Genomic DNA, 11,875 nt, shown 5'->3' on the forward strand with positions numbered 1-11,875 from the left:
ATTTCTACCCCCCCCCCCCCCCCCCCAACAGTTCTGTCAAGTATTTCACATGATCTACCACAGACCCTAGGAACTCCAGGTTAATTTGTGACCTCAGAATATTAAAAACACAGGGGAGCCAATCCCACTAAGAGCTGGTTTTGTCCAACTCTTACCATAAGATTAAGTTTTATTACTTTCAAATACTTTATTTCAACTTTTATTAAACAAACCAAGAACTTTTCATTGCCTTACTAGAGGGCTGCCTCACAAATGAACCATCATTTCTGGAGGGAAGAAACCATGGCTTCAGGTACATGACTGAAGTTTGGCCATGTTCCGTCATAAATGCTCCAACATCACCAGGGATATGCTGTGAAATGATGGGGGGAGGAAAAAGGTTAGAGAAGGGGTCCAAGCAATCCTAAAGCCAGAGGATTGCCCACCCTCAGAACCCACAAACCCAGGAGATTTCAAGGATTGCATCCTCCTTGTATATTTCACTCACTATATCAGGTGCCTAACATGTCCAACCACTACATTTTGGGGGCCACGAGTGACACAACCATAGGTTTTACATGAGATTTAACAGAAAACCTAGGAACAAAAAACACAAGAAGGTAGGGTAGGGGTAAGCACACATGAGGTTACACAAAGACTCTGCCAGTAAAGGAAGGAGAAAAATCTGGACATTATCAATGACTAACTCACAAACGAGGAAACCGGTGGGATTTATTACACCACCAGCTAAAGAAAAACAATTGCCACAGGTGTGCAAAATAAATTTAACAAAGATGAAAAGGGTCCATACCCCCCAGAGTAATAACCTCATCTTCAAAGGGCACAAATTGCGTTTCTATAGTCCTTCACACCTTAAGAATAAACAACTTTGTGGCCGATTTCTATTTTTCTACCAGCACAAACGGGAAAACCTGAGCAAGAGGAGTTCTAAGTTGTAGATGCTGCCTGAGGTGAGGACACCTCGAGGGCTGCTTCGCAAATACTCCCAATCCACCCCTCCTGTCCCCTTCAAACCTCAGCACGAGGACTTCTGCCCAAACACCCTACGAAAGGTGCTGCTTCAGCGCCTTCACCACCTCTTGAGGCTCAGGGAACTTGAGTTTGCGTGGGGGCCCCTTCTTAATCCCAGTCCAAAGCTCCACACCTGGGAAAAGACCAAGGAAACGAAGTCACTTCGGGATGCGCCAGCATGTGCCCCAGAGCCCGAGGCCCTCCCGCCTGCTCCCCGGGGCTGGGCCCCACTCACTGCTGCCGTCCGGGCGCAGCAGCGTCACCTCGAAGCTGCCCCGCCGGGGCTTGGCCGGATTCACCTCCACCGGGAGCTCCGGGGTCTCCAGGCGCAGCGCCTGGCTCAGGGCCGCGGCGTTGCGCCCGTAGACGCGTCAGCTCGTGCTAGGGGAAAAAGGGGAAGGTCGGAGGCGGGGGCCTCGGAGTGCGGCGCCCCGGCCCGCCTCCCCGGGCCTCCCCGGGCCTCCGGGGGCCCCTCACCAATGCTCGATCACGACGGTCGCCTCCTCCACGGCCTTCCTGCCGCTCGCCGGCTTGTCCCGTTTCTCCGCCGCCGCGACCCCCGCCGCCTCGGCCTTCCGCTTCCTCCCGCGAGAAGCCATGGCGCCTGGAGCCGAGCTGACCTGGGCGGCAATAGGGGTCCGGCCAACGCCGCTCCACGCGCTGAGCTCCAAACCGCAGGCCAGAAAGCCCGCCGGCGGAACAATGCCTCCCCCGGGGCGCACCGAGCGTGGCCGGCGCACACGCGGCCTGGAGGCGGGGCTGCCTGGGCACAACCACTCCGCCCGCTACGGGGGGGGGTAGGAGGGGAGTTCTCTGGGCACAACCACTCCGCCCACAGCGGGAGGGGAGCTCTCTAGGCACATGCCCGCGGGGGGAGGCGGGGCTGCCTGGGCACAACCACTCCGCCCACGGCGGGAGGGAAGCTCTCTAGGCACAACCACTCCGCCAGCGGCCGGGGGGAGCTCTCTGGGCACATGCCCGCGGGGGGGAGGCGGGGCTGCCTGGGCACAACCACTCCGCCCGCGGCGGCGGGGGAGCGCGGACAAGCAGCTCTGAAAGAAGCCTGGCTTCACACAGGCGTTTTAGTAAGCTTCCGTCGGGGTAAAAAGCGTGCACGACCACACACAAGTCCCACCCCCGCCGCCACTCTGCTCCGTAGGAACCGCGGACCAATCCCAAACCAAACTCCCAGCCTAACTCGGTGAAGTCAGTACTCTCTAGCATTAGAGAAACTTGCCTTCCCATCCCTCCCCGATTCTGGGGACCAAGCCCAGCAGGTGAGGAGACAGGCACTCCCTATGCAGTGGCTAGGCTTTTCTAATAGGCGAGGAACCCACAAAGGCAGAATCAAAAGGAAATCCCAGTTTATTATGGAAAACCATCTACTGGGTGTTGGGAGTAGGTGGGGGAGTAAGTGAAACCCCATTCCTGCCCAAGGGCTTTCTCCTCCAGGCCCTACCACACAAACGAAGGTCTCAAACCTATTCCCCTTCCTCCCAAACTCCCAAAAAACAGGGCTATTATTCAATATTATCTCCAATGAGTACACTCAGTGGTTAAAAGTGTCTCCTTGGGACCAGTGACAAAGTTAGTCTTACACTTTTTAATGAAGGCCACAGACCAAGCCAGAAGTGCCTAAAGCAGCAAGGGTCCTTGAGGGGAAAATCCTGGTGCAGACTCCATACCCAGGGGTCTTCTGTTTTAGGTTGAATGTAATCTAAGCAGACTGTGTAGGTCCACTGAGAGGAGAGATGAAAACACAGCATAGTGGGGACATGTGAGTGGTAACCATAACTGATACAGTGACCCAAGCTTGGAAGGAAAGCCTTTCTTCATCCATTGTAGATTTCTCCCTTCTTCCAGTGAAAGTTGGCCACAGCAGTGGAGGCCTTCCTGGAGGGTGCCTGTCAATTCCCTGGAAGCCTCTTTAAAATCAGAAGCAGCACCCTGCCCCACTCAGGTAGAGCCAAAGGAGAAAACATAAATAAAAGGCCCAGGCCTCACACAAGGCTTGTGGTTACAGGAGGGACAGGGCCTCAAAGGTGAGGAAGCACAGACAAGGCAGGGATTCTATTTGTCTTTCTTGCTTTCCCCATCTGGTACTTCCGTGGGGGTGGGGGCCACAGGCTGCTCCTCGGGGATATTATCTCCAGCCTTTGATAGCTTCTTGGCCCGTTGATAGAGTTCATTCAAGTTGAATTCTCGGATCACATTCTCCTGCACAAAAGAGGTGTGCGTACACACATCAGGGTTCTGGTTGGCAAGTACTTACTGGGAAGTAAGAAGTATTTAGACACAGTCTAGAAAAGAAGGAAGGAAAAGACAGAAATCTACTCTAACCTAACTCTCCTTTTTTGGGTACCTGGACAAGTCAACCCTGTACAATTAAATACCCATTATGTGACAATCACCATGCCAAGAATTACAGCTATATTATTTAATATACTCCACAAAACGACCCTGTGATGCAAGTGTTACTCTCTCCAATTTACTGCCAAGGAACCTCAGGCCTATAGACTATACTGACTAGGGCCTCTGAGATGGAATCTTAATAACTGTTCTCTGGTACTAGAAGTTCTGGCACACGGTAGAAGCACAAATTTGCTGAGCGAATTCATGAATGAAATCTGGTTAACTAGTCCACACTCTCACAACTAGTGGGCAAGGGGCAGAGCCAGCAATCAAACCCAAGTTGGCCTCCAAAGCCCACCACTGTTCCATATGCTTCTCCAAGCCACTCACTCATTCAGATACCTCAGAGAAGGTCCAAGAGACAGCTCGTCCTTTCTTGTCAATCTGTGGCCGCCGCATGACCTCCTTGCCACCTTGGAACAGGATCAGGGTCGGGAGCTGCTTGGTGAGGGGTGATGTGCTCACTTTGTACCTACAGGGCCCAGAAGGTACTCTGTAAATGCATCTATCTACACTACTCAAAACGACTTATGCTCAGACCCTCTGTCCAGACCCTTACATACCGTACACTAACATCAGTATAGCGTCCGACGTCCACCTTCCCAAAATTTAGCCCCGTACAGTTGTACCTAAGAAAAATATATTATTTAATTTAACACAGTAAAAGAAGAAAATGGATCAAGAGAACTGGAAATGCAGATATTTGGGGAGCAGGGAGAAATGCCTTTGGTTGCAACGTGAAGAAAGGAAAGAAAGGAAAGGAAGAAAAGAAAAAAAGAAAAGAAAAGAAAAGAAAAGAGAAAAGAAAAAAAGAAAGGAAAAGAAAGGAAAAGAAAAGAAAAGAAAGAAAAGAAAGAAAAGAAAAGAAAAGAAAAGAAAAGAAAAGAAAAGAAAAGAAAAGAAAGAAAAAAGAAAAAGCCAAAAACAATGAGAGGGAAAGTATAGCACTTCTGCTTCCATCATCCGTCCCTATGCAGTACTCACTTGAGGGAGAGGTCAGCATAGATGGGAGCAAACGACTGGCAGTCATTAGACCAATTGGCAAAGAACTCCACAATCCAAGTGACCCTCTTGTCCCGCTCTAGCTCTTCCTGCCACACACAGGGAAGAAACAGTGAGCTGGATCACACAGGTTCCCAGAAAAGTTCAGACTTAAGCGTCTAATTGCTGGCCCTGGCTTTCTCTCCCCTCTCTCCCTAGCTCCAATAACGAACCACAGTGCCCTTGACATCTACTCTGAAGAAGTTACCCCTAGTGAGTAAAAAGCACAGCTACAAAATCACCCAAAAGGGACCAAGAAACAGAAGAAAGGAAGAGAACTCACATCAATGGTCTTATCATTGAAGTACTTGATATATTCAGGGCCCATATACAGGGGAGGCTTGCATGTCATCAGGAACACTAAACACAGAAAAAAAAAAAAATGTCAGAGGAGACATATTAAAGGCCTGCAGCAGGGGATTTACTTTCCTTTTCTTTTTTTTTTAATTTATTCATGAGAGACACAGAGCGAGAGAGAGCGAGAGAGAGAGAGAGGCAGAGACACAGGCAGAGAGAAGCAGGCTCCATGTAAGGAGCTCGACTTGGGACTTGATCCAGGGTCTCCAGGATCACACCATGGGCTGCAGGAGGTGCTAAACCGCTGCGCCACTGGGGCTGCCCAGGGGGTTTACTTTCAAACTGACTCAAAGATTTTAGGCACCAAAGAATACACTTTGTGGACATATGCAGACCACTGACACATTCCCTTCTTCCTAAAATTTCCATAGATTCTTATCACCTGAGCCACGTACATAATTAATTATATACAAGATATGGAAGGGTATGGAGAGACCTGTCTGGGGTTGGAATTTGGTTCGCACAACCAGTCTCCTTACCTATGCACAGTGTGATGTAAAGCAGGCCCATGCGAATATCCAGACGGAAGAAAAGAATTGCATTGGCCACTTTACTAAACATGAAGATGTTGCCTATATGCTGCTCCACAGTGACTGAAACACAAAGATGTCACAGGTCAGGCTGGGCTGCATACTCCCATATCCTGTTTGTCACTCTTCCTGTGGTACTTTGAAATGGGAGAGGGGGGGAAGAGGATAAGTCCAAGATCAAATTCGGCCCTGGCGTGGAATGAGGGACTCATTCACCAAATAATGCCCCTCTCATAACGAGACTGAAAGCACCTCTGGAGGGCATGAGGCCCGAGAAACCGAGGAGCAGGCTAAACTCACTGGATCTGCGGTTCTTCATCATCACGATGGCACTGAGGAACATGAGGATCTCTACTTCTCTCTGGAACAGAATCAAAGTGACAGGAATGCCATAAACCCAGATGCTTTAGCTGGGGAAGGGAGCCCAATATGGAATAAAAACCAACTGAGATCCAGATTGGGAACGGCACCAACAAAGAAATAACTGGAGTTGGTGAAGATGCAGTGGGAAAAACACCAGTCAGGTTCAACCCACTCCTGCCATAAACTGTCTGGTGCCTTCCAGTACATCATTTAACCTGAGCTTTGGTTTCCTCCATGGAATGCTAGTTATCTCAAAAAGTTACTGGGAGGAGTAAATGAGATCATGGGTATGAAAGAACTGCATAAAGTCTAGTCCCATATAAAACTGTAAGACAATATAACCAACTCAGTGTGATCCCGGCAAAATAAAATTTTTCAAGGGAAACTTCCTCTGTAATATCCCATTAGTACAATATCTGGCTGTTCTGCTTTTGGGGTTCTGTTTACATTAAGTCACTCCTTCCCATCCAATATTCATAGTGATAATCCATGCACCTTTAATAGGATTTGAGAACTGAAAGAGGCATCTCAGGGCTTTAGAAGGCCCTTTTCAGCACCTTCAGCTTCCAGTTCTTTCTCACTTTCTAGACTCTAAGGTCCATGAGATGGATGGTAATCATGACAAAGATACCAACAAGGTAATTTCAAAGAGTAAAGATTGCAATGCACCCCCTGTGGGAGTGAGCATGAGGGGATTGGCAACTCGAGAGTAGACCATCTGAGGCCTTCCAGACCTTTCTGTTTACAATACAGGGACCCATATCACTCTTTCACACAAAACCAATCAACTACAAAATACAGGTAGAAGTCAGGGAACCTAGGTCCTGGATTTTTAGCATCATCTCCAACAAAAAGTAACTGACTAGCTTTAGAAATAAGACACGTAAATGGGAGTTAGGGAATACGACAGACCTTACTAAGTGTACCTGAGCAGAAAGTAGCACATTTTCACAAATGAAATTGGGTTAGAATTGGCACTTAATGTGGGAAGGTAACTTAAAAAAAAGAAAGGACCTGTGGTTACACAGAAGACCCCGATGGCAAAGATTGGCTGTGTATAAGCCATACCCAACTTCTCTTTCCTCCCAGGCACACTGCAGCTGTACTCCCTCAGTCTACTTGCATCGAAGTAGCGCTGTGTGACTAGCACTCCTGCGTGGAATGTGAGTGGAAGCAATGTGCCATGCCTGTGCTAGGCAGTTAGAAAGCGTGTGTCCTCGCATTCCAGCTTCCTGTCTTCATCTGCTGGCTGGCTGGATGCTGGCATGGCCTTAAGGCCCTAAAGTGAGACAGCATGAGCCTGGATTCCAAATGTACCAATATGAAGTAGAGCCTCTCTGGTTGCTCTGCCTGTTTGTTCCTTGTTTTTAAACTTTGTATCATGGAAAAGTGCAAACATACATAAGGATAGAGAGGATACTAAATAGTAGCAGAATGTGCCACCCTAAAATATGCTATTTTGGATTATCCTCCATAATAACTTTGAGCCTAAAAGCAATTAAGAAGTAGATACAAGAAAAGCTCCTTCCCTTCCCTCTATTTCTCTAAAAGCAGGACTCTTTTTTTTTTTTTTTTTAAAGATTTTGCTTATTCATTTGAGAGAGAAAGAGAGCATGCGCACAAGCACAGGGAGGGGCAGAGGGGGAGGAAAAGGGAGAGAATCTCAAGCAGACTCTGAGCTGGGCTGGAAACCCCATGTGGTGGTCAATCTCAAGGCCCTGAGATCATGACCTGAGCCAAAACCAAGAGTCACAAGCCTAATTGACTGAGCTACCCAGGTGCCCCGAAGCACAACATAAATTTTTTAAAGTATCCTTCTCTACCAAAAAGGACAAAAGTTAATCAAGGGAGACAAATTTAGAGAGACCCTATCAGCCTGGAGACAGCGCCAGAGGAAACTAACAAACAAGCCTTTATCTACCATTAGTTTACCTTCCCACAGTTTGCCCTCCTTGGAAGCCTAAAACTTCTTTCCTTTCTCCAGTCATTTCTCCAAATATATATTGCTCTTTGTTGAGGACGTAATATAAGCCAGAGTTCTAATCCACCTCTGAGTTCATTCATTTTCCCTGGGTATCTCCCATGCATACGTGAGGTATACATGTTAATAAACTTGTTTATCTTTTGTTTTTAATGTCTTTTATTACAGGGGTTAAGCCAAGGTCTCAGAAAGGTAGAGGAAAAAATTTTTTTCTTCCCCTACAATTTCTTAATAAATCCCTACTACTCAGATTTAACAGTAACATTTTGCCAAAACAGTTTCAATTTATCTATGCTACCCACTGTTTTTGGAGAAACTTAAAGCAAATACTAACTGTATCAATTCACCTATAAATATTTCAGTGTTTATCTCTTACAAATAAGGACTCTTTTTTAAAGGAGGGGACAGAGGGAGAGGGAGGGAGAGAGGGGGAGGAAGGGAAGGATGGAGGAAGGAGAGGAAGGGAGAGGAGAGAGAGAGAGAGAGAGAGAGAAAGAGAACCTCAAGCCGACTCCACCCAGTGCAGAACCCATTGTTGGGCTCCATCTCACCACCTTGAGATCATGCCCTGAGCCAAAATCAAGAGCTGTAGGGTCAACCAACTTACTGAGCCACTCAGGCACCCAAAGGACTTTTTTTTTTTAAAGAAGCCCCCACCCCCGGTTTTTTATCTTTATTTTTTTTAGTCACCTCTACTCCCAATGAGGGCTCAAACTTACAACCCCAAGATCAAGAACTATGTGCTCTTCCAACTGACCAACCCAGACACTCTGGGATGACTTTTTTTTTTTTTTAAGATTTTATTTATTCATGAGAGGACACAGAGAGAGAGGCAGAGACACTGGCAGAGGGAGAAGCAGGCTCCATCCAGGGAGCCCGATGCGGGACTCGATCCTGGGTCTCTGGGATCAGGCCCTGGGCTGAAGGCTGCACCAAACCGCTGAGCCACCCAGGCTGCCCTTTTTTTTTTTTTTTAAACAAACCAAAATGCCACTATCACACCTAACACAAATAATAATTCTTTACTGTCATTTAATACTCTGTCCTTATGCAAATGATCCCAGTAATTTCAAATTGTCTTTGTGCAGTTTGTTCAAATTAGAAACAAGCAAGCCAGATCCACATAGTACATTTGGCTGAAGTGTTTCTTTGGTCTTCCTTTTTTTTTCTTTTAAGATTTATTTATTTATTTATTCATGAGAGACACACACAGAGAGACAGAGACACAGGCAGAGGGAGAAGCAGGCTCCATGCAGGGAGCCCAATGTGGGACTCCATCCCAGGTTTCCAGGATCAAGCCCCGGACAGAAGGCACTAAACTGCTGAGCCACTGGGGCTGCCCTCTTTGGTATTCCTTTATCTCTAAAGGATATCTATTCTTTTCTACCTATCTCCTGAAGACATTGAATCATTAGTACTGTCAACTTTCCTGCTTTCTGGATTTGGTATGTGTTCTTCTGATGATTTTCTATCTCCCATATTTCTTGTAAAGTGGCAATGAAATCTAAAAGCTTGATTAAAATCCACATCTTTTTTCCGGGTCTCCAGGATCGCACCCTGGGCCAAAGGTAGGCGCCAAACAGCTGCGCCACCCAGGGATCCCTGCTAAAGGATTTTTAAATTTTATCCATCCTTCCATATTTATTAGCCCAGATTTGACTATTAAGAAATCAACATTCCCTTACCAATTATTTGTTTACTCTGAAAGACAACATATATAGGAAGCACAAAATGCATCTTTCTTTTCATTTAGAAATAAACTTTTGTCATGTCACTGAAAATTTCGTGTTTACCTGTTATTTTTATTTACCTGTTATTGCTAACATTATTTACTTTAATATCCTAACTTCCCAGTCACTAAGGTAAATCAGTAAAACATGGCTTCTCCAGGAAAACAAACACTGGCTATGAACTCTATGTAATTAATTTTTAAAAATTCTATCAGGGAAATAGTAAAATACAAAAAGTTCCAGTATTTTGCATATTATTAAATGAGAGTATACAGTGAATTTAGTTATATAAAAGATCCCTACACAGTGCACGTGAGTGGCTCAGTGGTTGAGCAACTGCCTTCAGCTCAGGTCGTAATCCTGGGGTCCTGGTATGGAGTCCCACATCCGGCTCCCCGCGGGGAGCCTGCTTCTCCCTCTGCCTGTGTCTCTGCCTCACTCTCTGTGTCTCTCATGAATAAATAAATAAAAATCTTTAAAAAAAAATCTCTACACTTAACTAAAATCTTTACTACTACCCACTTATATCTTTTGAGTCCCATTTTGGTTAAATCAGTATGGAATACAGCAGTCCTCCCTTATCTGTGGTTTTAGCTACCTGCAGTCAACCACAGTCCGGAAACAGATCATCCTCCTGACTTATCAACAGAAAGTCAACAGTAGCCTAATGCTGTTATGATGCCTGTGTCACTCAGCTCACTTCATCATCTGATATCATCATCATCATAAGGATGAATATAGTACAATAAGATATTTTGAGGGAGACAGACCACACTGACGTAAGTTTCATTGTGTTATGTTGTTAAAACTGCTTTATTTTATTAGTTATTGTTGTTAATCTCTTACTGTACCTAAATTGTGAATAAACTTATCACAGGTATGTACGTGAGACAAAACATCATATATATATATATAAGGTCGGGTACTAACCAGGGTTTCAGGCAACCCCTGGTGGTAGGGGGTGGGTATTGCAATGACGATCCACCACCCCACCTGCCTCAGATAAGGGGGGAATCACTGTAAAAATCGGGACTTCTGGGGGCAGCCCGGGTGGCTCAGCGGTTTAGCACTGCCTTCAGCCCAGGGCATGATCCTGGAGACCCCGGGTCGAGTCCCACGTCGGGCTCCCTGCACGGAGCCTGCTTCTCCCTCTGCCTGTGTGTGTGTGTGTGTGTGTGTGTGTGTCTCTAATGAATAAATAAATAAAATCTTAAAAAAAAAAATAGGAACTTCTAAACAAGCATGGCTACACTTGAGCTTTTTTTGTCATAGTGTCTGGGAAAGCACAGAGGATGTAGGAAAGCATTAACAAGGGATGGAGGAACAAAATAAGGGAGTGGGTTCTGGTAAAGGTCAAGACTCACTTTGGGGGCTGGGGAAGAAAAAAAAGACGAAAACTCAGGTTGACCCCCCTTCCCTTCCCGCAGAACACACCCGCTGCTGTACAGCAGGGCGCACAGAGCTTCAACTCCTTTTACTCCGCACCTACTCGAGGACAGCAAGTCTCAAGGGAGATTTCTTTACAATTTTGTTTTTACGATTCCTTTTCAGCGGGCCTAACGCCTGTGTTGATGTTTTTGCATCCTCGGAATGCGGCAGCGGGCCTAGCAGGTAACGCGCGCCCTGGGAGTGTTAACTGAATCCAGGAACGGCTGCCAAAGCGTGCAGGGGTGGCTGCGGGTCGCAGTCCCTCACCGGTGGGCTCCCTGGCGACTACGCCGAGGTCAAGCTCTCCATCAGTTAAACGGGGGCACCACGACCCGCCTTGTTTATACCTCACCAGCTCCTCCAGAAGCTTTACATAAAGGGCGGCCCTGTGAAATACTGGACACGTGGCGAGTTTGGGTACGGCCGCTGACCAGCATGAACGGGGCGATGGGAAGAACCCTGCACTCCAGAATCCTAAGAGCCAGGCGGCCGTGCAGGCTAACCCGCTGTCTGCCCATCTCAATGAAGCACGAAGAGGTTTAGGCTCGACGATGCTCCAGGCCCCACATTCTAATAGTCTGTGAGGCCGCGACGGGCTCGGGACCTCGAGGCTCCCGCATGCAACCTCGGGGAGCAGGGACAGTGAAGGTCGCGGGGTCCGCTCACCCAGTCAAAGTCACACGGGTTGCCGTCTTCGCGCTGCGTGGGGAGACTGCTACAGAGAGGGGGCAGCTTCCTCACGAGTAAGAATGCAACAGAAAGCAGGGCTGACAGGAGATAATAAGGTCGGGCCAGCCATCGTGAAAGTCGTGGCACCGAATACACCAGAGCGATTAGAGGTGCCAGGACCGCCATCTTTCCGGCCTTTGCGGCGCCCGCGGAGCTTCGGCGTCTGTAGGTCTGGCCCCGCCCCTTCCACCAGCGAGCCTTCCATTGGGTTTGGCCTCGGATGCACCGCCTCCGCGCCCGGAAGTAGATCTCTGATTGGACGTTGCGGAAGGTAAGGGGCTTTGACGTCTTAT

The 11,875-nt window shown here is 47.5% G+C and overlaps 2 protein-coding genes across 7 annotated transcripts; both read right to left on the minus strand.

Moving 5' to 3' along the window:
- Positions 1-122: 122 nt before the first annotated feature.
- On the minus strand, positions 123-1,730 carry SELENOH (selenoprotein H). Its single transcript, NM_001164506.1, is given in 4 exon segments — positions 123-352; positions 1,015-1,144; positions 1,247-1,392; positions 1,489-1,730. Coding segments are annotated over 3 exon segments (369 nt in total). The 5' UTR covers positions 1,611-1,730; the 3' UTR covers positions 123-352; positions 1,015-1,043.
- A 628-nt stretch (positions 1,731-2,358) lies between these two features.
- Positions 2,359-11,788, minus strand: TMX2 (thioredoxin related transmembrane protein 2). Of its 6 annotated transcripts, none has more exons than XM_038563217.1 (8): positions 11,520-11,708; positions 5,652-5,712; positions 5,301-5,414; positions 4,748-4,824; positions 4,408-4,514; positions 3,987-4,052; positions 3,766-3,895; positions 2,359-3,228 (listed from the first exon to the last, which is right to left on the minus strand). In XM_038563217.1, exons 1-8 carry the CDS (start codon positions 11,706-11,708, stop codon positions 3,082-3,084), a joined length of 891 nt encoding a protein of 296 aa, XP_038419145.1. In that variant the 3' UTR covers positions 2,359-3,081. The 6 variants fall into 6 exon arrangements, with proteins under 6 accessions (XP_038419145.1, XP_038419149.1, XP_038419146.1 ...); XM_038563218.1 differs by lacking the exon at positions 11,520-11,708 and adding an exon at positions 11,201-11,396 and having other exon boundaries at positions 3,082-3,228; XM_038563220.1 differs by lacking the exon at positions 11,520-11,708 and adding an exon at positions 10,911-11,114 and having other exon boundaries at positions 3,082-3,228.
- Between the last annotated feature and the right edge of the window lie 87 nt (positions 11,789-11,875).

Source organism: Canis lupus, chromosome 18, assembly GCF_011100685.1.
Source record: "Canis lupus familiaris isolate Mischka breed German Shepherd chromosome 18, alternate assembly UU_Cfam_GSD_1.0, whole genome shotgun sequence".
NCBI classification, from domain to species: domain Eukaryota; kingdom Metazoa; phylum Chordata; class Mammalia; order Carnivora; family Canidae; genus Canis; species Canis lupus.

Coding starts and splice junctions, on each gene's coding strand:
- TMX2 (XM_038563217.1), bottom strand. CDS start 11,708: ATGGCGGTCCTGGCACCTCTAATCGCTCTGGTGTATTCGGTGCCACGA. Junction 5,713..11,519: donor ACCCGTGTGACTTTGACTGG/GTGAGCGGACCC, acceptor ATTCTGTTCCAG/AGAGAAGTAGAGATCCTCAT. Junction 3,229..3,765: donor TCTCTTGGACCTTCTCTGAG/GTATCTGAATGA, acceptor TCTTTTGTGCAG/GAGAATGTGATCCGAGAATT.